The sequence below is a fragment of the Micromys minutus genome (assembly GCF_963924665.1).
Source record: "Micromys minutus genome assembly, chromosome: 18".
In the NCBI taxonomy this organism is placed as follows: domain Eukaryota; kingdom Metazoa; phylum Chordata; class Mammalia; order Rodentia; family Muridae; genus Micromys; species Micromys minutus.
Window position 1 is genome coordinate 52,014,832 of NC_137953.1, and position 24,809 is coordinate 52,039,640.

General features: G+C 40.8%; 1 protein-coding gene across 2 annotated transcripts; it reads left to right on the forward strand.

Annotated features, from left to right (window-relative positions):
• Nucleotides 1–9,458: 9,458 nt before the first annotated feature.
• On the forward strand, nucleotides 9,459–23,211 carry MSANTD4 (Myb/SANT DNA binding domain containing 4 with coiled-coils). 2 transcript variants are annotated; one of them, XM_080931930.1, is made up of 4 exons: nucleotides 9,459–9,501; nucleotides 19,494–19,637; nucleotides 20,012–20,628; nucleotides 21,199–23,211. In XM_080931930.1, the coding sequence occupies exons 3-4, from the start codon at nucleotides 20,167–20,169 to the stop codon at nucleotides 21,772–21,774; spliced, it is 1,038 nt and encodes a 345-aa protein (XP_080788056.1). In that variant the 5' UTR covers nucleotides 9,459–9,501; nucleotides 19,494–19,637; nucleotides 20,012–20,166; the 3' UTR covers nucleotides 21,775–23,211. The 2 variants fall into 2 exon arrangements, with proteins under 2 accessions (XP_080788056.1, XP_080788055.1); XM_080931929.1 differs by lacking the exon at nucleotides 19,494–19,637.
• The last annotated feature ends 1,598 nt before the right edge of the window (nucleotides 23,212–24,809 follow it).

Below are 24,809 nucleotides of genomic sequence, written 5' to 3' on the forward strand. Positions count from 1 at the left end.
CGCCATTCAGACTCAGGACCTGCCTGCAGATGTCTGAACCCCCAGAACAGCCTTGCAAGCGCTCTCCCACCTGAGGCCACATGGTGCCTGCCACACACCCTACAGGCTGTCCAGAGAGAGAACACGCCTGGAGCTCTCGGGGGACAGATAGCATGGTACCCACTGGGATATGGTCCTTTCCGGGCCAGAGAGAGGGCCAGGTGCCCACCATCACGACTTGGGACCAGATAGCTGAGCTCCCAGAACAGCCTCTCAAGCCCTCTTCCACATGAGCCCACAAAGACAGAACGAAGTCTCTGCCCTCAGAACTCACTGCCTGCCTACAAAGAGCCAAACACCCAGAAGCAATCTCCTTCCTGAGCCCACGGACCCTCAGACCCACAGGAGAGATAGGATCCAGTCAAAGACAACAAGATCACCTATAATCACAGATAACAAAATGGCAAGAGGAAAGTCAAAGAACCTAAGCAATGGAAACCAGGACAGCCTGGCAACATCAGAACCCGGCTCTCCCACCACAGCAAGCAGTGGATCTCAAAACACAGCAAAAAAAAAAAAAAAAAAAAAACAAGACTTAGATTTGAAATCATTTTTTATGATGATGATGATGAAGATCCTTGAGAAGCACATGGATAACTCCCTTTAAAAAATTACAGGAGAACACACATAAACAAATTAGAAGTCCTTAATTGGAAACACAAAAATCACTCAAAGAACTACAGGAAAACACAAACATTTGAAGGAATTGGAAACAATAATAGAAACAATAAAAAAAAATCACAAAAAAAGACAACCCTGGAGATAGAAAACCTAAGGAAAAAAAATCAGAAGTCATAGATGCAAGCATCACCAACAGACTACAAGAGATGGAAGAGAGGATCTTAGGGGCAGAAGACAACATAGAAAACATTGACACAACAGTCAGAGAAAACAAAAAAACTAAAAAGCTCCTAACCCAAAATATCCAGAATATCCAGGACACTATGAGAAGATCAAACCTAAGGATGATAATAGGGGTAGAATATGGTGAAGACTGCCAACTAAAAGGCACAGTAAATATCTTTTTAAAAAATCATAAAAAAAGCTTCCCTACTCTTAAGAATAAGATGACCATGAACATACAAGAAGTCTACAGAACTCCAAATAAATTGGACCAGAAAAGAAACTACTCCTGACACATAATAGTCAAAACACCTAATAATCAAAACAAAGAAAGAATCCTAAAAACTGTAAGGGCAAAAGAACAAGTAACATATAAAGGCAGACCAATAGAATTACACCAGATGGGCTGGAGAGGTGGCTCAGCAGTTAAGAGTACTAACTGCTCTTCCAGAGGTCCTGAGTTCAAATCCCAGCAACCACATGGTGGCTCACAACCACCTGTAATGAGATCTGATGCCCTCTTCTGGTTTGTCTTAAGACAGCTACAAGGTACTCATATATAATAAATAAATAAACCTTTCAAAAAAAAAAAAAAAAAAAGAAAAGAAAAAGAAAAAAAGAAAAGAAAAGAAAAGAAAAGAATTACACCAGACTTCTCAACGGTGACTATGAAAGCTAGAAGATCCTGGACAGATGTCATACAGACCCTAAGAGAACACAAATGCCAGCCCAGGTTACTATATGCAGCAAAAACTCCCAATTATTATAGATGGATAAACCAAGGTATTCCAGGACAAAAGCAAATTTACACAGTATCTGTCCAAAAATCCAGCCCTACAAAGGATAATAGATAGAAAAATCCAGCACAAGGAAGGAAGCACCCAAGGAAAAGCAACAAAATAACCAATGCAATAAAACCAAAAGAAGAAAAGCACACAAACATCAGTCTACTTCTAAAAACAAAATAAAAGGAAACATCAATCACTATTCCTTAATGTCTCTCAATATCAATGGACTCAATTCCACAATAAAAATACATAGACTATCAGACTGGATGTGTAAACAGTATTCAGCATTTTGCTGCATACAGGAAGCTCCTCTCAGAGACAAAGACAGACACTACCTCAGAGTAAAAGTCTGGGGAAATAAACCTTCCAAGCAAATGGTCTCAGGAAAAAAGTTGGAGTAGCTACTCTAATATCAAATAAAGTAGATTTTCAACCAAAACATATCAAAAAAGATAAGGAAGGACACTTTTCACTCATCACAGGAAAAAACTATCAAGATGGACTTTCAATCTTGAATATCTATGCTCCAAATACAAGGACATCCACATTCATAAAAGAAACCCTACTAAAGCTCAAAGCATATATTGCACCACACACAATAATAATGGGAGACTTCAACACCCCACTCTCATCAATAGACAGATCATGGAAACAGAAACTAAAGAGAGACACAGCGAAACTAGCAGAGGTTATAAACCAATTGGAATTAATAGACATCTACACGACATTTCATCCTAAAGACAGAAGAATATACTTTCTTCTCAGCAACTTATGGTACCTTCTCCAAAACTGACCAACTAGTCAGTCTCAAGATAGGCCTCAACAGATACAAGAAGATCAAAATACTCCCATGCACCATATCATATCACCAAGGACTAAGACTGGTCTTTAATAACAACAAAAAGCCCACACACACATGGAAGCTGAGCAATGCTTTACTCAATGATAACATGGTCAAGAAAGAAATAAAAAAAAATAAAATAAAAGAGTTTTAGAATTTAATGAAAATGAAAGCACAACATACCCAAACCTATGGGATGCAATGAAAGCAGGACTAAGAGGAAAACTCATAGCTCTGAATGCCCCCAAAAAGAAACTGGAGAGATCATACATTAGCAGCTTGACAGCACAGCTGAAAGCTCTAGAACAAAAAGAAGCAGATATACCCAAGAGGAGTAGATGGAAGGAAATAATCAAACTCTGAACAGAAATCAACCAAATAGAGACAAAAAGAACCATACAAAAAATCAAAACCAAAAGCTGGTTCTTTGAGAAAATCAACAAGATGGATAAACCCTTAGTAAGACTAACTAGAGGGCACAGAGAGAGAATACAAATTAACAAAATCAGAAATGAAAGGGAGTCATAACAACAGAAACTGAGGAAATTCAAGAAATTATCAGATCCTACTACAAAAACCTATCCTTAACAAAACTGGAATATCTGGAAGAAATGGACAAATTTCTAGACAGAGAGCAAAGTTAAATCAGGATTAGATAAACCATCTAACCAGCCCCATAACCTCTAATGAAATAGAAGCAGTCATCATAAGCCTCCCAACCAAAAAAGCTCAGAACCAGAAGGGTTTAGTTCAAAATTTTACAAGACTTTTATAGAAGATCTAATACCAACACTCTCCAAATTATTCCACAAAATAGAAACAGAAGGAACACTACCCAACTTGTTTTTTGAAGCCACAATTATCCTCATAAGTAACTCACACAGAGACACTACAAAGAAAGAGAACTTCATACCAAATTCTCTCATGGACATCGATGCAAAAGTACTCAATAAAATTCTTGCAAAAGGAACCCAAGAACACATCAAGACAATCATCCACTGTGATCAAGTAGGCTTTATCCCAGGTATGTAGGGGTGGTTCAATATATGGAAATTCAACAATGTAATCCACAATATAAACAAACTCAAAGAAAAAAAACTACATGATCATCTCACTAGATGCTGAGAAAGCATTTGACAAAATTCAACACCCCTTCATGATAAAAGTCTTGGAAAGATCAGGAATCCAAGGCTCATACCTAAACATAGTAAAAGCAATATACAGTAAACCAGTAGCCAACATCAAACTGAGGATAAATTATAAAGAGCACAAGAGTAACTAGGAAGGTTTCTTTTCGTCAAAATGGTCATTACTGTCCACAACATATAGACAGAAGACTTGTGCGTGCCTCTTCAGTCTCTGTGAGTCCATGAGCACAGCATTCAGTTGATTCAGTAGGCCATAGTCTTCTTGTGTTCTCCTTCCGCTCTGACTTCTACAATCCTTCTGCACCCCTCTCTCATGGATTTAGACTCTCTCTTTACAAAATGTCTGGTTGTGGGTCTCTGCATCAGCTCCCATCTGCTGCCAGAAGACTTTCTGATGAGGACTGGGTAAGGCACTGATCTACAAGTATAACAGAAATCATTAGAAATCATTTTGATGTTTTGTTTTTGTTTGTTTTTCTTTCTTTCTTTTTTTTTAAAAACAGTTATATTTGGTTCTACCCTAGATTTCTTGGCTATCCAGTCTCTGGTTCCTGACTAGCTAGCAGTGTTTGGCATGGGTTCCTCCTGTGGAAGGGCTTCAAGTCAAATTAGATATAGTTTGGATGTTCATACAAGTTCTATACCACAATTGCCCCATTACATTTTGCAAGCAGTATGGATTGTTAGTCAAAGGTTTTGTGTTTGGGTTAGTGCTTGTGTTTCTCTTTCCATAGCCTACAGACTACCTTTTCACACCAGCGTCTAGAACATGGGGGTGAAAGAAAGCTCTGTGTGGGCATCACTTCAACATTTCATGTTCAATGAGCTATGTGAATTCTGCCCTTGGCAATTGAGCCACACTGCCAGTTTACAAAGAGTAACCTCTCTGTTCTCAAATCATCCTGGATTGTTTGGAGATCTCCAAGAGACCCCTTGGCCAACAACAGAATTAAATGCAACCCAGTACCACCATTGGAAGCCTTGCCTGGCTATTGGCCAACCACAGAATTGAATGCAACCCAGTACCACCATTGGAAGACTTGCCTGACTATAAGAGATTGTCAGTTGAGAATCTGTATCCCCATTACAAGAAATTCTCACTTGGATCAACATCATAATTTCCAGAACATTCCCAGTGCACTAGGTTTTCATACCATTTCAAATGTCCAGCATCTCCCTCTATTCTCTCCTTCCATCCCATTTTCTCTGCTACCTGACTCCTCACCTTTTAATCTCTACCTGTATGCAGTGCAATTGCAAAATCTATTCAATTTTCCTTTCACAGGAAGATCCATGTGTCCCCCTCCCTGCCTAGACTCCTCCTCTTTACCTAACTTTGATGGTCTATGGATTGTAGCTTGCTAATCATTCACTTAACTGCTAATATGCAATTATAAGTGAATACATACCATATTTGTCATCCTGGGTCTGGGTAACCTCACTCAGGATAATTTTTTTTTCTAGTTCCATCCATTTACCTTCAAATTTTATAGTTTCATTCTTTAAACAGCTGAGTAATACTCCATGTTATTTATTCTTTTTTTTTTTTTTAATTGAGGAATATCTAGGTTGTTTTCAGTTTCTGGATGTTCTGAATAAAACTGCACTGAACACAGCTGAGCAAGTGCCTCTGTGGTAAAATAAAGTGTACTTTCTTGGGTGGGTGTTTTGTTCCTTGATTTCAATTTCCTCTGGATTTTCAGAAAGTGTGATGGTTGTGCACTGCCAGTATTACTTGCCTTCTCTGCTGTTGGAAGCTGGAAAGAAAGCAGTGCTTTGTTGCAGGGAGGTCCGGAAGGGATGGTGACTTGGTTTCGCAGGAGGAGTGGTCTGAGTAGAATGGAGGCTGCCTTTGGTGTTCTTTGGCAGAGTTTAGGAGGAGTCTGAGGGGTGGGTGGGGCAGAGAAAATACAGAATCTCCACAGGCAGCCTACCTTGTTTTCTGTCAGGAGTGGCCTGTGGTTGAGCAGGGAATGGGGGTCTACCAGAGTTGGGGGCTGGGATATAGCAACCAGTGGGGGTGGGGAAGGACAGAGGGGGTGGGCTGTGGGATCCACAGGAGTCGTGGCAGAGCGGTGGAGGATGGGAGGTGGGAGGGCTGCAGCTGGTGTTCCCTTGGAGTCCTCGGGAGGAGCCAGAGGGATTGGGTCTGGGGAACAGATAGTGTCTCCTCATTTCATAAGGCAGGATTTCACAATTCTCCTCTATTCAGAGGCTCGGGGGAAAGCTGTTTGAAATGTCTGGCAACAGCCGTGCAGACCTGCGTTAAACGCTGTGCTTCAGTCTGCCCGACTGTAAAGAAACACGGAGAATACCGAGTGGAGCAAAACTGAGACTCTCTATTTCCATTAGAATATTCCCACTAAAAGGTTTTCTTTGTGAATCATGTGAGGGTTTTAATTTTTTTAACATGATAGAGTGAAACAAATTGCTTTTGTCTGTTGAAGAGCTTTTCTTTTAAAAAGAATTTTGAACTTTCCCCCACTTTGAGTATTCATATGGATGAGAGCACTAAAAAAAAAAAAAAAAAAAAAAAAAAAAAAAAAAAAAAACTGATCAGAAAGGAAAAGTAAATGTATTTGTTAAAGCACCTTACTGTTACTATGGTAACATTATTTGACATTTGGTGTTTCCATTGTTCTCTGTTGCTATAGTAATGAAACCTTGGGTTCTGACACCATTCTGAATTCTATTAAAATAAAGCCCTCCTCATTCCTAGGAAGAATGAAAGGCTGAGGTTATCACCAATGTACATGATACTGTAGTGTTGTTTACCACGAAAGTACAAAATATGGCATACATTTTGCTTTACTTTAATCAAGCTGAAAAATGTAAGCAGATTTTTAAAATTTTACGAAGTAGAGTAAGTATTTTTACCATGTAAAATTAGCTTTCTCTTTAAACAAATGCAAAATATCTTTAAGTTATAAATTTAAAATAATTAAAATTTAACATCCACTACTAATGTATATACAATAAAAAAAAGTTTGGTTTTGTTCTAGGAAAAACCATGGGAAAAGCAGAGCAAAACAAAACAAAACAAAACAAAAACAAAAACCAAAAAAAAATAAAAAAACAAAAATCAGTAAGAAAAAATCACTTGAGGATTTTCAGGGACATTTTGTATTTAAGAAAATACTGTATGACTTACTTATCTGCATTTGAACTCATGATTGAGTTCCAGAATATTATTTCAATCTAGTAAATTATCATCTACATACACACTGGATTATACATGTTTTAATAACTAGGAAGAAATTAGAATATAAAGTGAGGGGAGGCAGTAAGAATGGAATAGCAAGCAAAAAATGGAGACACTGAAGAAAAAAGGCTAGTGATGAATTTTCAAGGTGCAGATTTTTAGGAATGAGAAAAAAATTAAGAGAATGAAAATTATCTTTTACTGTATGCTTTTTGTCTTTTGGAAATTTTAGATATATCAAATGATTCAATATAAAAGAGCACAGTCCTGGAAAAGTAACAACAGCCTCTCAGAAGAGAGCTGAGTGTGGGGAGATAGCTGTCTGCAGCTGGAGACATGGGGATGACAGGCTGATCACTAACAGACAAGGTGAAAGTCTTCAGTAATGATAACACCATGAGAACAGGAATTAAAAGGTTATATGTAAATATATGATAATAAAATACTTTTACTGTCTTCTAGCTATGTCCCCATATGGCAGAAAGGGAAAAGGAAAGTATTAGATCCTCTTTACAGGAGCCATAAACCCAATTAGGAAGATCACACCCTCAGGACAGAACTACCTCCAAAGGACTCATTTCCAAACTCCTAGGATTAAGATTTCACAATATAAATATGGAAGGGACCAGAATGGTCTACAACAAACAGTATAATATATCAAGCAGTAGAAAAACATGTTCAGGTGCTTGAGGAGATAGACAAAAATACTTATGTATTATTAGCTCACATAGTGCTTTCATTCCTGCTTCTGTGCCTCTGTTGTCTTTCTACAGAAAAAAAAATGACACATAGTTCTATATAACTGAGCAAATCAAAGAACCTTGTGAGCAATCCTGTTTCTTTCAGTCAAGAACTGTGAACATTTGACAAAGGTGAGCTTTCTAGGTAAACTTGGGACCTTGCTGACACTTGTACTGTGTGCTGATCACACCTACTTTACTCCCACAAACAAAGAGCTTGAGTAAAATACAAATAAATAGCCAACATAATATTGCTAGGACTTCCATAGCCATTGGTAAAGAGCTGTAACACAAGCAATGGGCATATAAAATAATCCCGAATTTGCTGACTTGCTAAACATCCACCCACTACAGTGAATTTGGGGTGGGGACTTTTATTCTTGCTCCACAGGATAGAGATTTTGGTGTTTACAGCAGGATTGCAAAGTTCCTGGACAGCTTGGTCTACATCAAGAGGATTCTGCTTTGAAAATTCCAAAAACCAACGTGTCTGTGTCTCTTACAAAAGGGCAAAAGTAAATTTTGTTATCTTTAGGCAAAATTATAATAAAAATCTTGAAACTGATCACTGATCTTCAAAGACCATAGTTCATAACTACTTCATAGTTTATGAAAGTATTCTTCTAGAAACAACCATTAAAGATTTGTTATTTATACATAACATTTTGTCATGTATTTACATCTTTTTATTTATTATATGCTAGAAGCTTTGCTATGTTAAAAAAAAAGAGCTGTAATGGGGAAGATACAGGTTGTAGTTGATCTCACTTGAGCAGGGTTATCAGAGTCAACAAAAATGTGAAAAGTCACACTGAAATTGTTATTTAAATTTAGTTTGGCACCCTTTCTTATATGACAGACCTATATTGGAGAGATAAATTAAAGTAGTTGCAAAGTAACTGGAAAAGAAGGGTTACTTTAGAAAATAATTTCCAAAATAAACTTTGATCCTGGAAAAGCCTTCCTTGGTGGAAACACAGCAAGGCAAAGGTAGTCCTTAAGGCACTAAGTTCAAAAGAGCAGTGAGGAGCTGGGAGAAGCTCAAAGGGAGACCTTGTTGAGCTAGCCTGAGAGAAAATCAGGATTAGGATTTGTAAAAGCCTAAGGAGTTTGCAAATTAGGAAGAATTTCCCCTGAGAAACTGCAGGCGTCTCAATTTGACTCTAACTTGAAACGTGAGCTATGGAAATATTGGGTATTAATATTATTCAGGGAGAAATGAAGACGCCTGAGACGGAGGAAGTGAGAAGCCAGGTACAATAACAATGTTAATGGAGACAGCAGCCCCGAGGGCTCTGAAGGGACCAGGGGGAGGAGGAGTTGGAGAACACTGGAGAAACCTCCACAAGCCAACTGTTGTTCCATTTTGAGATTAAGAGTAGAAACGAATTCTTATATTTAAAAACTGCAAAGGCAGTGTTAGAGATTGAGATCCATGGAGACCGCAGCTACGTGAGCAGGAGAGGATGACCCAAGGAAATCCATATTTCCCCGGCCTTGAACTGGTCCAGGGTCAAGGACAGGAACTCAGTTTGGAGAAGGAGCCGCCAATGCCCTAATTTCGGGCGGAGCAGAGAGGCAAGCCTTTTGCTAGGGACCAATCCTATGCTAGAGCACGTTTGATTGACGGGGTCACGTGGAGGCGAATCACTGCGGGGCGGTGTCCAGGGCACTAACCCGGAACCGGTTTGGGACTCGATTCCCATTGTGAGGCCTGGCCTGAGGCGGGCTCTCAGGCAGAGTGGCAATTCCTCCTGGACAAATGGATTAGCTGAAAGCCATGAGTAGCAGCCGCTTCAGCCAATCGGGGCAGGCAGAAGTTGGTGGGCGGGGAGTCCATGAAGCATCTCTTTTCCAGCACCCTCAGGGGCGATCCGACGGAGGTGCCCCGGGGTCGCAGGTGAGTGTTGGGTTGCAGCGGAGCTCGAGGGATCAGAGCTGGCACGGTGGGTCTCTGTGGGGCGTCGCCTCTGTGAGCTTTGGCCTTAGCTTTGCAGAGCGTAGGATTCCGAGGCTGGGAGAAAAGTCCTACTCATAGTTGTCACCTGACTAGAGAGGAAAAGAAGCCCCGGGCCTTTGCAGAAGTGAGGGAAACCTAGGTAGGGCTATTGCTGACCGTTCGGAAAGGAATAATAACCCTCCAAGTTGTCTGGACTCCTGTTGGGCGCTGCACCATCTTTACCCCTCCCCCACCACAAACTGGGATCCCCATCTTCCCAGAGGCCTCGACCCTCCGTAGTACTTCCTAGCGGGAGACCCTTAAGCAAACTTCAGTTGTGTTTACTACCTCAAGTCTTAGAGGAAGAAAAATAATTATCCTGTAATAATACTGGGGAAAGGGAAGTCACAATTGAAATGAGATTCGAATGAAATGGGGTGGAGGGAAGTTTGTAGATCTGGAATGCTTTTCTTCTAACTGCTTAGTGAATTTAATCTCTCTTTCTCCGCCCTCCCTCCCTTCTTTCTCTCTGTTTGTTTCTTCCTTTTAACCCAGATTTTACTGCCAGGTTATTCTCAGATCTCTTAATTCTATGTTTGACAAAATCTAGAAAGTTCATTTAATCGTTAGCAGAGGAAATGCCCAGTTATAACTTACAGTACATCATTGCTGGGCATGTGAGTGCACTGCATAACATTTCTGTTTCTGAACAGGAAAGAATGATTTTGGAGTGAAGTCCTCCACAACTTGGAGGGTTATTCTTCCTTTCCAAATAGTCAGGAATCCAGGAAAACGGCTGCTGTCTGTGCTTTGGACATTGCTGGTCTGAGATTTAGAGACTGTGACTGTTAAATTTCTTGCTGTAAAAACAGGATTAAAAACAATAAGAGGGGGAAGTGTTGGACATCAAAAATGGTATAATTGTACATTTTATGACCTGTTCTATCCCTAGCACCGTGAATGGTGTCCTAAATGTAGGGGCTAGGTAAATATTTTTGATGAACTTATTTGGGAGTTTATGACAGAAAATCCAAACCTCTAATACACAGCATTAAGGTACTAAGAACGGTACAGAAGACAGACACATTCATAATCATCTAGTTTTTACTTTTGTAAACACAGCTAACAAATTTTACCTCTGGCTATACTGATAATCAAATGTTCTCAGTACTGTCAAGAGTTCAGGTGAAGGCTTTCTCTGGATTAAACCAAGACTGACCAGAAATCCAAGATGGGTTTTTTATTAGTGTATGAATAAGGGTTCTCTAGAGTAGCAGAACTTCTAGAAAGAATGTATTTATCTATCTATACTTATATTTATTAGGACGACTTGCAGGTTGTAGTCTAGGTTGTCCTACAGTGGCTGGCTATGAATGGAAAGCCGAAGAGTTCAGTGGCTCAATTTATGAGGCTGAATCTCATCTGGTCATGAGTATACACTGAAATCCCAGGCTCTAGTGATAGGCAAGGAATGGACTAGTGAGGTGGGAGCAGGCAGGAGGCAAAGAGGACATGCTTTCTTCTTCCGTGTCTCTACATAGGGTTCAAGCAGATGTGACCCAGATTAGAGGTTGGATTTTCCCAGCTCAGATGATCTGGATGAAGAGTATATCTTCCTACCTCAAAGATCTGGATTAGAAGTAAATTTTCTTTCCTACACCAACAAGCAAAAGTCACTCAGAGATGTCCTCTTTTGGGTTTTAGATAATCCCAGTTGTAGTCAAGTTGAGGACAGCCATCATCAAAGGTTCTGGAATCAAGTCCATTGAAGTTAAAAATACAGTGAAGTGTATTTTATAAATGACACTTCATTAGTTCAGCATAGCTCAGCTGAAAAAGGATGGCACTTTGTAAACTCCAAATCTAGACAGAAGAACTGTTGGCAGGAACTAGGAGGAGTTAAACACACATAGATTCTGGTCCGCCGAAAAGACTTCTATGTTTGCCATTTAAGCAATGCCATTAGAGCAGTTTAGTGAGTAAATTGATCTTGGATTTTGAGAGCAGCAAACTCTGAAAGTTTATACTGTGCAAGATTCTATTGTAACAACAGTCATTGTTGTATTAAAGACTTCTATCTTGTATGTATTATTTCAGTGATATATTCCTCTATATAGGAGGAAAGTTTCTTGAATTGAAAAGTTAACCGTTTAGAGTTACATTTTTCTCTTTCAGTACAATTTCTCAGTAAAGTATTGGGTTTTACTAATCCATCATTAAAGAGTGTCTGAAGCCTTAATCCAGTTTTCTTTCTTTAATTCCTGGTATGTTTCTCTTTGATTTCTGTCCCTCATAAGTCTTTTGTTGTATATGACCAAAATTGTTATTTCCTTCTCAAAATCTCTTTTGGATGCTTTTAAAGATTTCGGAGTCTGGAAACTCAGTATAGTTTGTTTCTAGTCTAATAATGTTCATGTATTAGGGTTAATCATCCAGTAAAGAAATAGTTACGTGCAGGTCCAAACTAAGACATAACAATGGGAGCTGACACTTGGGAGCTTATTGTATCTTAGTCATTATAAGGTTCACCGGGTTATCTTAATTACCTCCATTATGAGGTTCATTACCTTAATCCCATGAGTGGTATCTTGGTCTCATTTATCAGTTAGTAGATACGTATGTGAAGCTCATTTCCTTGAGACCAAAGGTACAGTCAGTCACAGGACTGGCAGACAAGCTAGCATCGTAAAAACTTCACAGCCTTCAGCTTCTGGGCGCCATTCTGACTGTTCTGTGTTCCTTTTATTTTAAGCAGTTCATATTTGAGGAATGAGTGTTTATTCAGTTTGGGTATACCAGTCCTCTCATCTAGTCAGAATTTCCGTAGATGTAGGGATAGTTGTCCAGAGACATTCTCCTTGTAAAAACATTGTTCTCGAAATAGCTGTTTTAAAATCTGGATTAGCTTAACTTTGATTTTTTGAGTTTTCAGTTAATAGTACTCCGAGTTGTTTCTTATAAGTAGATAATGATCTCTGTATTAGGCATTTTTCTTTCCAAAAGTAAACTGACTTTTTATGTGCTGGAAGAATGTTGTGACAGAAAAGGCCTTTCTTTTCATGTTTCATTAGCTATTCTATGTATTTACATTTCAAATGTTATCCATTTTCCCCCCCCTACAAACCTCCCTCCCCCTATCCCATTGCTTCCATGAAGGTGTTCCCACCCTCTCCCACCTCAGCATCTTGGCATTCCCCTACACTGGCAAAAACGAGCTGGACCAAAGGCCTCTCCCATTGATGTCAGAAAATGCTACTCTGCTACATATGGACCTCAGGCAGTGGGTCTCTCCATGGGAATTCATTGGTTGGTGTTTTAGTCCCTGGGAGCCATGGTGGGTTTGGTTAATTGATCATTTTGTTCTTCCCCTGGGATTGCAGATCCTTTTAGCTCCTTCAGTTCTTTCAATTAATGTTTTTAATTGAGGTGTGAAGACTCCCACTGCGGGGAGCTTCATTGTCTGGCTGGGATCCTAGCAACAATTTTCCATCCTTTTCTGCTTCCTCACTATGGACACAAGGTGACAGCTGCTTCAGGCCCTGCTGCTTTGTTTTCTCTGTCATTCTTTATTGTTTTCTCATCTTTTATTAGATACTCTGTATTTACATTTGAGATGTTATCCCTTTACCCTGCCCCACTCCCATCCCCCCTGCTGCTCCATTTGCCTTCACGAAGATGCACTCCCACCTAATCACCCTCTACACCCCATAGCCTTGGCATCCCCCTACTTTGGTGTCTTCAGCTACATATGCAACTGGATCAATAGGTCCCACAATGTGTGCTCAGAGGTTGGTGTTTTAGTCCATGGGAGTTTTGGAGGGTTTGGTTGATTGATAATGTTATCTTCCCATGAGGTTGCAACCCCTTTCAGTTCCTTAAGTCCTTTCTCTAGCTCCTTCATTGGGGTCCTCGTGTTCAGTCTGATGGTTAGCTGCAAGCATCCTCTTCTGTATCAGTATGGCTCTGGCAGAGTCTCTGAGAAGGCTTCCACATTATTATTATTCTTGCCGATAAGCACTACTTGGCCTCAGCAATAGTGCTTGGGTTTATTGGCTGCATATGGAGTGGAGCCACAAGTGAGGCAGTCTCTGGATGATCTTTTCTCCAATCCCTGCTCCTCTATTTGTCCCTTTATTTCCTCCCATGAGTGTTTTGTTCTCCCTTTTAAGAAGAACTGAGGCATCCACCTCCTGCCTTTCTTTTCTTTGAGCTTCACAATTTCTGTGTACTGTTTCTTGGTTATTCTGGAGTTTTTGGGATGTGTACTGGCTGGTTTTGTGTCAACTTGACACAGGCTGGAGTTATCATAGAGAAAGGAGCCTTAGTTGAGGAAATGCCTCCATTAAATCCAGCTGTAAGGCATTTTCTCAACTAGTGATGGAGATTGCGGAGAGCCCATTGTAGGTGGTGCCATCCCTGAGCTGGTAGACCTGGGTTTTATAAGAAAGCAGGCTGAACAAACCAGTAACATCCCTCCATGGCCTCTGCATCAGCTCCTGCTTCCTGACCTGCTTGAGTTCCAGTCCTGACTTCCTTTGGTGATAAACAGCAATGTGGAAGTGTAAGCTGAATAAACCCTTTCCTCCCAACTTGCTTCTTGGTCATGATGTTTGTGCAGGAATAAAAACCCTGATTAAGAGAGGCTATTATCAGCTTATAAGTGAGTACATAGCATGAGTGTTCTTTTGTGACTGAGTTTTCTTACTCAGGATGATAGTTTCAAGTTCCATTCATTTGCCTAGGAATTTCACAAAGTCATTGTTTTAATAGCTGAGTAGTGTGTATGTACCACAATCTCTATATCCATTCCTGTGTTGAAGGACATCTGGGTTCTTTCCAGCTTCTGGCTATTATAAATAAAGCTTCTATGAACATGGTGGAACATGTGTCCTTGTATGTTATATGTCTTTTGGGTATCTGCCCAGGAGTGGTATAGCTGGGTCCTCAGGTGCTACTATGTCCAGTTTTCTGAGGACCCACCAGACTGATTTCCAGAGTGTTTGTACCAGCTTGCCATCCCACCAACAGTGGAGGAGTGTTCCTCTTTATCCACATCTTTGCCAGCATCTGCTGTCACCTGGGTTTGTTTGTTTGGTTTTTTTGTTGTTGTTCTTTTGTTTTTTATCTTAGCCATTCTCACTGGTGTGAGGTGGAATCTCAGAGTTGTTTAGATTTGCATTTCCCTGATGACTAGGGATGTTGAACGTTTCTTTAGGTGCTTCTCAGCCTTTCGATATTCCTCAATTGAAAATTCTTTGTTTAGTTCTGTACTACATTTTTAAAATAGCACTATTTGATTCTCTGAAGTCTAACCTCTTGACTTCTTTGTATATTTTGGATATTAGCCCTCTATCGGATGTAGAATGGGTAAAGATCTTTTTCCAATCGGTTGCCGTTTTGTCCTATTGACAGTGTCCTTTGTCTTATAGAAGCTTTCCAATTTTATGAGTTCCCATTTGTTCATTTTTGATCTTAGAGCATAAGCCATTGATGTTCTGTTCAGGAAAATGTCCCCTGTTCCTATGTGTTTTAACCTCTTCCCCACTTTCTGTTCTGTTGGTTTCAGTGTACCTGGTTTTATGTGGAGGTCTTTAATCCACTTGGACTTGAGCTTTGAACAAAGAGATAAGAATGGGTCGATTTGCATTCTTCTATATGCTGATTGCCAGTTGAACCAGCACCATCTGTTAAAATTGCTGTCTTTTTTTACATTGAATGTTTTTAGCTCCATTGTCAAAGATCAAGTGACTATAGGTGTGAAGGTTCATTTCTGGGTCTTTAATTTCAATCCATTGATCTACCTGCCTGTCTCATTATTAATGCAGTGCAGTTTTATTCACAATTGATCTTAATAAGAATAATTTTTTCAATCCTGTGTTTTCTGTTATTCCAAATGAATCTCCAAATTGCTCTTTCTTACTCTATGAAGAATTGAGTTGGAATTTTGATGGGGAGTGGATTGAATCTGTAGATTGCTTTCGGCAAGATAGCAGTTTTTACTATATTAGTCCTGCCAATCCATGAGAATGGGAGATCTTTCCATCTTCTTCAAGTTCTTTCTCCAGAGACTTGAAGTTCTTGTCATACAGATCTTTCATTTGCTTGGTTAGGGTCATACCAAAGTATTTTATATTATTTGTGACTATTGTGAAGGGTGTCATTTCCATAATTTCTTTCTCAGCCTGTTTATCCTTGGAGTAGAAGAAGACTACTGATTTGTTTGAGTTAATTTTATGTCCAGCCACTTTGCTGAAGTTGTTTATCAGCTGTAGGAGTTCTCTGGTGGGATTTTTGGGGTCATATAAGTATACTATCATATCATCTGCAAATAGTGATAGTTTGACTTCTTCCTTTCCAGTTTGTATCTGTTTGACCTTATTTTATTGTATCATTGCTCTGGCCAGGACTTCCAGTACTGTATTGAAAAGGTAGGGGGAGAGTGGGCAGCTTTGTCTAGTATCTGATTTTAGTGGGATTGCTTCAAATTTCTCACCATTTAGTTTGATGTTAGCTACTGGTTTACTGTATTGCTTTTACTATATTTAAGTATGGTCCTTGAATTCCTGATCTTCCCAAGACTTTTATTGTGAAGGGGTGTAGAATTTTGTTAAATGTTCTCTCAGCATCTAATGAGATCATCATGTGTTTTCTTTATCCCCTTTGAGTTTGTTTATATAGTGGATTATGCTGATGAATTTCCATATATAGGAACATCTCTGCATCCCTGGGATGAAGTTTATTCATCATGGTGAATGATCGTTTTGATGTGTTCTTGGATTTGGTTTGCAAGAATTTTATTGAGTATTTTTGTATCGATGTACATGAAGGAAATTGGTCTGAAGTTCTCCTTTGTTGTTTCCTGTTATTTTTGTTGTTAGAGGTAGAATTATGTTTGTGTGGCTATCTTTTGGGTTCCGTGCAAGAAGATTACTTTCTTGCTTTTCCTAGGTTATAGTTTCTCTCCTTTTGTTGGAGTTTTCCATCAATTATCCTTTGTAGGGCTGGATTTGTAGACAGATACTGTGTAAATTTGTTTTTGTCATGGAATATCTTGGTTTCTCCTTCTATGGTAATTGAGAGTTTTGCTGGATATAGTAGCCTAGGCTGGCATTTGTGGTTTTTTAGGGTCTGTATGACATCTGCCCAGGATCTTCTAGCTTTTGTAGTCTCTGTTGAAAAGTCTGGTGTAATTCTGATATTTCTGCCTTCATATGTTAATTGACCTTTTATTTTATTTTCAGGCATTTGGTGTTTTGACTGTTTTGTGACAGGAATTTCTTAGGTTTGGTCTTCTCATTGTGTCTTGTATTTCCTGGATATTTTGAGTTAGTAGCTTTTTGCATTTTCTTTGACTACTGTGTCAATGTTTTCTATGGTGTCTTCTGCACCTGAGAGTCTCTTTTCTATCACTTTTATTCTGCTGGTGATGCTTGCTTCTAAGACTCCTGATCTCTTTCCTAGGTCTCTATCTTCACCATAGTGGTTTTTTGTTGTTGTTGTTGTTTTGGGTTTTTTTTTTTTTTTTTTTTTTGTGATTTCATTATTGCTTCTATTTCCATTTTTAGATCCTGGATGGGTTTGTTCAATTCCTTCTCTGGTTTAGTTACGTTTTCCTGTAGCTCTTTGAGGGATTTTTTGTGTTTCCTCTTTAAGGGCTTCTACTTGTTTACCTGTGTTGTCCTGTATTTCTTTAAGGCAGTTATTCTTGTACTTCTTAAAGTCCTCTAGCACCTTCAGGATTTATGATTTTTAAATCCAAATCTTGCTTGTCAGGTATGTTGGGATTTCCACTACTTGCTGTGGTGGGAGAACTGGATTCTTCTATTGCTGGGTTGTCTTGGTTTCTGTTGCTTAGGTTCTTGTGCTTGCCTCTTGCCATCTTGTTATGTTTGACGTGAGTTGGTCTTGCTGTGAGCTTAGGGGTGAGAGTGCTCCATAGTGATTAGCTCCTTGCAGTCAGGTTTTGTGTCCCAGTGGCAGTAGGACGGCCTTAGCTTTGGGTGCAGATGGAGACCAGAAGGGTCCAGTCCCAGGCAGCCCTGCAATTCCTGTACTGTGAGTTCCTGATGGGTCTCTTTGGATAGTCAGTGGAGAGAAAGTGTGGTCTCACCTGTGGGCTTAGGAATGAGAGCGTTTCCTGGGAGATTTCCTGCAGGCAGGTTTTGTGTTCCGATGGTAATGGGACAGTCCTAGCTATGGGTGCAGATGGAGACCAGAAGGGTCCAGTCAGAAGAGGCCTTTCTTAATCATTTAACAAATAGCAAAATAACATAACAAATATTGCATGAGGCTTACTGTTCCCTGTAAGTGAACATTTGTTCTTCAGATCCTGCTTTTACCGTAGAAAATCAGTGGGTTTTGTTTTTGTTTGTTTGTTTGTTAATGTTCCCCCTCATCCCCAAATGCTGCTGAGTGTTGTGGGAAAATTCCTCTGAGAGCATCCCACATTTAATGTCGTTTCAGTTCTCATTCAGTTTCTGAGGTTCTGATTCTGGTTCTAGCTCTTTAACCTGCCCCTGACAACTTTCCTCGCTGGGAGTAGATCTGCCTGTGGTGTTAGTAGAGCCTGTTTGCTGAAGAGCCATTTCACCCCAGGATTTTGACAAACTGCCTAAGTGTTATGTGGCCTGGTCTTCACTTAGCCACAGGCCACTTTGTGACTGCACTGTCATGAGTCATCTTGTTCTTATAGATCAGAGCTTTATGTGCACAGAATCTTCATTGTCCCTATTTGAATTATCTTTTCTTTTCTCCCTTTCAGGTCTACTGATAACATGTAATTTTGTACCATTTTAGAAAACCTCTTATTTGTTAACCACAGTACCATATATTGAGACGTTGTTTTTGAAGCAAATGAACTACTTCCTTGGTGGTGGGACAGGTGGCAGCAGATGAAACAGTAAGCGTTGGCTCTTTCAGTTCATTCCGTCAGGAGTTGTGCGGTCAAGCACACTAAGTGGTTTAATAACATACAGATCAACTTGCGTCAGTATTTTATGTAGTAGATGAGGTCCTATGGCTGGGAATGTCGTTCACTTGTTGGAGGACTTGGGAACAGGTCCTTATGTAGTAGATGAGGTCCTATGGCTGGGAATGTCGTTCACTTGTTGGAGGACTCGGGAACAGGTCCTGGGTTGGATTTCACACTCTGCAGAAACATACTTGTAATCCCAAAGCGTCAGAAGTGAAGAGGAACTAAAGGTTTAAAAACCATCCTTAGCTATGTAGCTAGTTCAAGGCCAGCTGGACTACATGAGGGGTCACATTGTTTGTTGTGGGCAGGTCTAGTCTTATGTATATTCTAAATTGTATATTCTTTGCTGTATCTCTGCTAAGCAACATTATCTTATTAGTGAAATCATACATGGGGATTAAGAGATTTAACCCACTGTTAGGCAGGCTGATGTAGGAGGGTTCATTACCTCACTCCTTACTCTCCCCTTCCTCCACACCCCACCCCCACCTCACCCAGTACTGAGGGTAGAACTCAGGGCCTTGTTCCTTGTGCATGCTAGGCCTCTGCTCTGCCACTGAACTGCATTTTACTTTGAGAAGAAGGCCCACTTTGTGTTCCTGCCTACCTCTGAGTCTGAGTTCAGTGTCTGCACTCCCATTCATGCTTAAAGCCTCGTGTTCTGGCTCAGGGGTCTGACTCCAGAACCTGCTCTTAACAACAGCTCACATTGTCTTTCAGCTGTGTTCTCATTTAGAAATCGTTTTTAAGTTTTATCACAAAAGGCTTGTGTTGACTAAGGGCACTATGGGCATGCTGGCATTGATTGTACATTCTGATTCACTGCACCTTACTTATCATTAGTTCTCTGGATTTGCTGTGTGCTTTGCAGATAGCTTGCTTGCAGTCTTCTCTGTTCTTTTTCAGTATATCTGAAACTAACAGGGATTTTTGCAAGTTCATTCAGAACATTCAGTTCTCTCTGGCCTTTGTTCTTTAGAAAGTGGCTCTTTGGAAGACGTTGTTCCTCACGGATTGGCAAAAACTAAAAGATATGATGGATATTTTGGGGTGATATTGTATATGCACAGTTGATTAGAGATCCTCGGGAGCTGGAAAACATGATGAGCAAAGGTTATAAATGGTAATGAAATGCTTTGTTGTTAAATTTTTAGAATGGGGAATTAGCATTACTTGTAACATTGTAAGAGTGGGCGCTTTCCTGATTCATTTAGCCTTGTGTGTTTGCTTTATTTTTGCTTCAGAAAGGGTATATCCTTTGTGTTATGAACTGATGCCAAAATATTTTCACATAAATGAGCCCAAATTGTGAACTGTTTTCAGATAAACTGAGGGAGAATCGAATTTCACAGTTTATTTGAGCCATTGTGGTTAGCCAGTGGTTTCAGGCTGTGTTTAGACAAGTTGTTTGTTTGTTTAGTAGTACAGTTTACTGGTTGCAGTATGTTGTGTGAGTTATAGGTTTATTGATTTTTGTTTTATACTTTTCTCCTTTAGGTATCTAGCCAGCCTCCAGGACTAGATGATTGGAAACCTCAGTGATTTCAATTAAGAGCCAACAAGAGGCTGTCCTTGGGTTTATTTTTTGTAGCAGAACCCTCACATTCTTTGCACAGCTTTTTGCCATTAGAACCTGCACTGAACTTTTAAAAATGAAGCAATTGAAAAGGAAAAGGAAAAGCAATTTTAGTGTCCAGGAGACTCAGACCCTTTTAAAAGAAATTACCAAGAGGAAGGAAGTCATTTTTTCCAAGCAGCTCAACACAACAATAAACGTGATGAAGCGAATGGCGTGGGAGGAGATCGCACAGTGCGTGAATGCCGTGGGGGAAGGAGAGCAGAGGACCGGCACCGAGGTGAAGAGACGCTACCTGGACTGGCGCGCGCTCATGAAAAGGAAGCGGATGAAGGCCAACATGAAGCTGGTTGGCTCTGGGTTTCCTCTGCCCACATCTGACCTAGATGACTCTCTTACTGAAGACATAGATGAAAAAATTGCCTTCCGAAATGACGCAAATTTTGACTGGCAGAACGTGGCAGATTTCCGGGATGCAGGTGGATCCTTAACAGAGGTCAAAGTGGAAGAGGAAGAAAGGGATCCGCAGAGCCCGGAAGTAAATATTAACCTATGACGCCTGCTTTCTGATCAGTAATTCAGTCATGCTGGAGAAGCTCGCAGACAATAGATAACAATCCCTTTGTTTTCTCCTAGTGGCCCTAATGCCTGTTCTTTCAGCTAAATGTAATCAGTTACCTCAATGATACATGTTAGTGACATTGGGTGCTTTAAATAATTTTAGTAGTTCAAATTAAGTAGTTTTGTGTGCTAGAAAGCCATCAAGAAATATTGAGGCGGGCCCGGGGAGAAGCTTCAGTGTGTAAGTGGCACATCCCGCAACTTCCCTTTAAAGCTGAGCGCTGCTGCACGCGCCGGTCACCCCAGCACTGCTGTGACAGACCTACTAGGCATGAAGCTTTCGGTTCACTGGCTTTAAGCTTGCCTCATGGTAAACAAGAAAAGCCCTGCTTTGTGCTGAGGCCCTCTTTCTCCTGCACTTACATATACATGTACAAGAATAAGTAAAAAACGAAGTAATAATAATTAAAAGGCCAATAATGGAGCAAACCGATAATGACAAGCATGTACTAAATTGGCTTTTTTTTTTTTTTTCCTTTTCTCTCAGTTTGAAATTGAGGAGGAGGAAGAGATGCTGTCTTCTGTCATCCCAGATTCCAGGAGGGAAAACGAGCTCCCCGACTTCCCTCACATTGACGAGTTTTTCACCCTCAATTCCACGCCGTCTAGACCCACCTATGATGAGCCCCATCTGCTCATGAACATAGAGAAACAGAAGCTGGAGCTGGAGAAACGCCGTCTGGATCTTGAGGCTGAAAGGCTGCAGGTGGAGAAGGAGCGGCTGCAGATAGAGAAGGAGCGCCTGCGCCACCTGGACCTGGCGCACGAGCGCCTGCAGCTGGAGAAGGAGCGGCTGCAGATTGAGAGAGAGAAGTGGAGGCTGCAGCTGGTCAGCGCAGAGAAACCAGCCCTCGAGAACGAACTCGGCCAGGCGGAGAAGGCCCTGCTGCAGCCCCAGGACATCGAAGCAGAGAAGCTGAAACTCGAGCGAGAGCGCCTGCAGCTGGAGAAAGATCGGCTGCAGTTTTTGAAGTTTGAATCCGAGAAGCTGCAGATAGAAAAGGAGCGCTTGCAGGTGGAGAAGGAGAGACTGCGGATTCAGAAAGAAGGGCATTTGCCTTGACTGTTCTTGGTACTCTGCTTAGCAAATGTTTATGAACTGTAGCTTTCCCCTCCAGTTCATGGAAAGGTGGGTCTGGATTAGCCACCCCATCCCCACCCATGTTTAATGTCAGTGTTTTTAGTAGGAAAACGGTAGGAATACATGGTTAGCTGTGTGCTTCAGTAGTGTATTATATAAATGCTCTGCCCAACCGTAACAGAATAGCAGAGGATCTGCTAGGAACTTCCACATTAGTAATATTACATAGAGTCCTGTCTTACTTGTGTACCCTAAGTTTACAGTGATGTCTACAGTAAAGTTTCTATCCAGTGGAGTTTGGGCTCCCAGAAGACATTTGGGATTGTGAGATGATTTTTGGTGGTCAGAGTAAATGGGTGTAGGCTGCTACCAGCCTCAGTAGGGGCTACAGGTTCTGCTACACACCATGTTTAGCATAGCTGTCTTCACAGGAAAGAATTATCCAGTCCGAAATGTCCTTAGTGCCAAGTTAGAAAAAGTGTATGCTGGCCTGTGTCTTTATAGCGATGTTCTACAGCTTTAGAATATTAAAACTTCAGATACTTACGTGGTTAGATACTTCAGTGGCCATGGCCACTTTAACTGTGAGGCATTACTGTAGCATATTGAATATAGGGAGTGATGTAGGTCCTTCATTCGAGTGGTATTGCCAGTCAGTAGACTGAGACCTAGAAACCTGGGACTGAGATTGTTTAAAAAGAATCAGCACATGACTGGGAGCTTTAGTTCCCCTTCTTTGAATCTGTCTCATGGTTTGAATACAGAAGCTACCATTTCAGTCATGTACTGAAATGCTAGTGAGAATGTCAGAAGCGAGGGAAAATGGTACCAGTGCCAAAACTAACAGTAGCCCATGATGTGGAACCCAGTGTGTTGCTGATCGGCGTTTAAGTGAAGAATAGGCATTGGAGACCGAGATGGGGGAACGTTCTCGGCATCAGTGGCAGTGGTATTGATACAACAGTAGGAACTGTGTCATGGTTAGGGCAAATCTTGCTTTACTTAAAATCTGTAGGAGTCTGTGAAAAGGTGTCTTCTTACTCCAGAATGTGAAGTGCAGAGCAGTCCTGCAGACTGAACGGCTGATACTTAATATAGACGAGTGCTTCGTCTTTACTCCTTCAGGATGGCTGAACTTGGGATTCTAAAAGGAAAGGGCTGACTTCGCCTGATGATCTGCCCAGTGTCCTGATGGTGGTTTCTCACAGTAAATACTTTCTGATGCACATGGAATTTGCAAACTGTTGCACAAATTCACTTTGTGTTTTCCGGGGCTGATAGCTTTAATACAGCACTTATGTTGACACACTACCTTGATTCTGTATTTGTTCTTTGTTAATTTAAGAATGGCTAGAAACCATGATTGAATATAGGTATGCAAAGGGAAAATATACCCATGTTTACTTATTCTGATTTTGACATAGTGTTATTTTTTTATAATTCTATTAAATACTTCTACCTTAGAGATACATTTTCCTGTCTGAAAGTTTATCATTCAAAGATACATGTTATTCAGCATGGGAGAAAACCCTACTAGGAGGGGGAAATCTAACATAGGTGCTAAACTGAACTACACACCAGACATTCGATTTATATCTAAAAACCCATTTTTAAATTGAAAGTAACTTTTACATACAGTATATTTTGATCAAGGCTTTCCCTCCCCCTTCTCTTGATGCTCCCCGCCTCCCCACCGATCCAGTTTCGCTCCCTAGCAAATGAACAGTCCAATAAAAAGACAAACCAGACTTTTAAAAAGCAAACAAACAGAAGAAAAACAAAGTACACCAGAAACACATACATGTAGAGGTACACACATGCGTATATACAGAGCCCTTAAAAACAAAATTAGAAACCATAATAAAAAAAATAGGAAAAAAAAGACAAATATAACACTATGAGAGAAAGCATGTCCAACAATATTCTCGAGTTTGGTGTTGGCCATCTACTGCTGGACATGGCCCTCCCCTTAAGTGTGGTTAGTATGCCTATTGCTAGTTAGTATGCCTATTGCTAGGCCCCTGTAGGAGGCGAGTTATTTCTTTGCTAGCAGTTATCGACTGGAGATAGCTTCTTAGTTAGGGGTGTGTCTGTCCCCTCAGCACTGGAGCTCCACTTGCTTTGGATCTGTGCAGGATGCATAGTCAGCCTGCTGACAAATGAGGTCATACATAGAGGAGGGATTTGATGGAGACATCCCAGTTACAACTGAGTCTTCTGAGTCAGTCTCTGCACATTGTCCATTGTGCTTTCTGTATCTGTTCCCAGGGAAGCATCTCTGATGACTGAGCAAGGCCCTGATCTCAGTACAGCAGAGTGACATTATTGCTACATTCCTTTAGCACAGTGGTTCACAATCTCCCTAATATTGTGACCGTTTAATACAGTTTCTTATGCTGTAGCAAACCCCCAACCATAAAATTATTCTTGTTACTTTATAACTAGTTTTGCAACTGTTAGGCATCTTAAATGTGCCTTTTCTGTCTGAACTTGTGCCCTGAGCAGACCTGGGGCACTGGCTTGGCACCCATTCCCACAACACCCAGAGGAAGCCTGTCACCCAGGTGCTCTAAGAGGCCCAAGATCACAGGATTAGAGGTAACGTGACTACCAGGAGATATGACACACTAGAACTCTGACACACTCAAGATCACAGGATTAGAGGTAACGTGACTGCCAGGAGATATGACACACTGGAACTCTGACACACTCAAGATCACAGTTGAGGCCACAACATCATCTCCAACACACAACATAATTGGGAACTTTACAGGAAGCTGGGAAACAATCCCCCACCCAGCCACAGGCACAGGCTCCTTCCAGCTTGTATTTGTGTGCCTGGAAAACCCAGGGCTCTGCCTGCCACCCCTCCAACCACCCCTCACTCCTGCAATACCCAGAGAAAGCTTGGCTCCCAGCAGTTCTGATACAACAGGACCTCAGGAGCTTGGTCACACCAGGACTTTGGTGTCTCAGAGGCAGCATGACTTCCAGGAGCTCTGACACACTCAGGATCC

Bases quoted from the DNA above. Each gene is read 5' to 3' on its own strand.
- MSANTD4 (XM_080931930.1), top strand. From the start codon at position 20,167: ATGAAGCAATTGAAAAGGAAAAGGAAAAGCAATTTTAGTGTCCAGGAG. The intron at 20,629-21,198 runs GTAAATATTAAC...CTTTTCTCTCAG, and splicing joins GGGATCCGCAGAGCCCGGAA to TTTGAAATTGAGGAGGAGGA.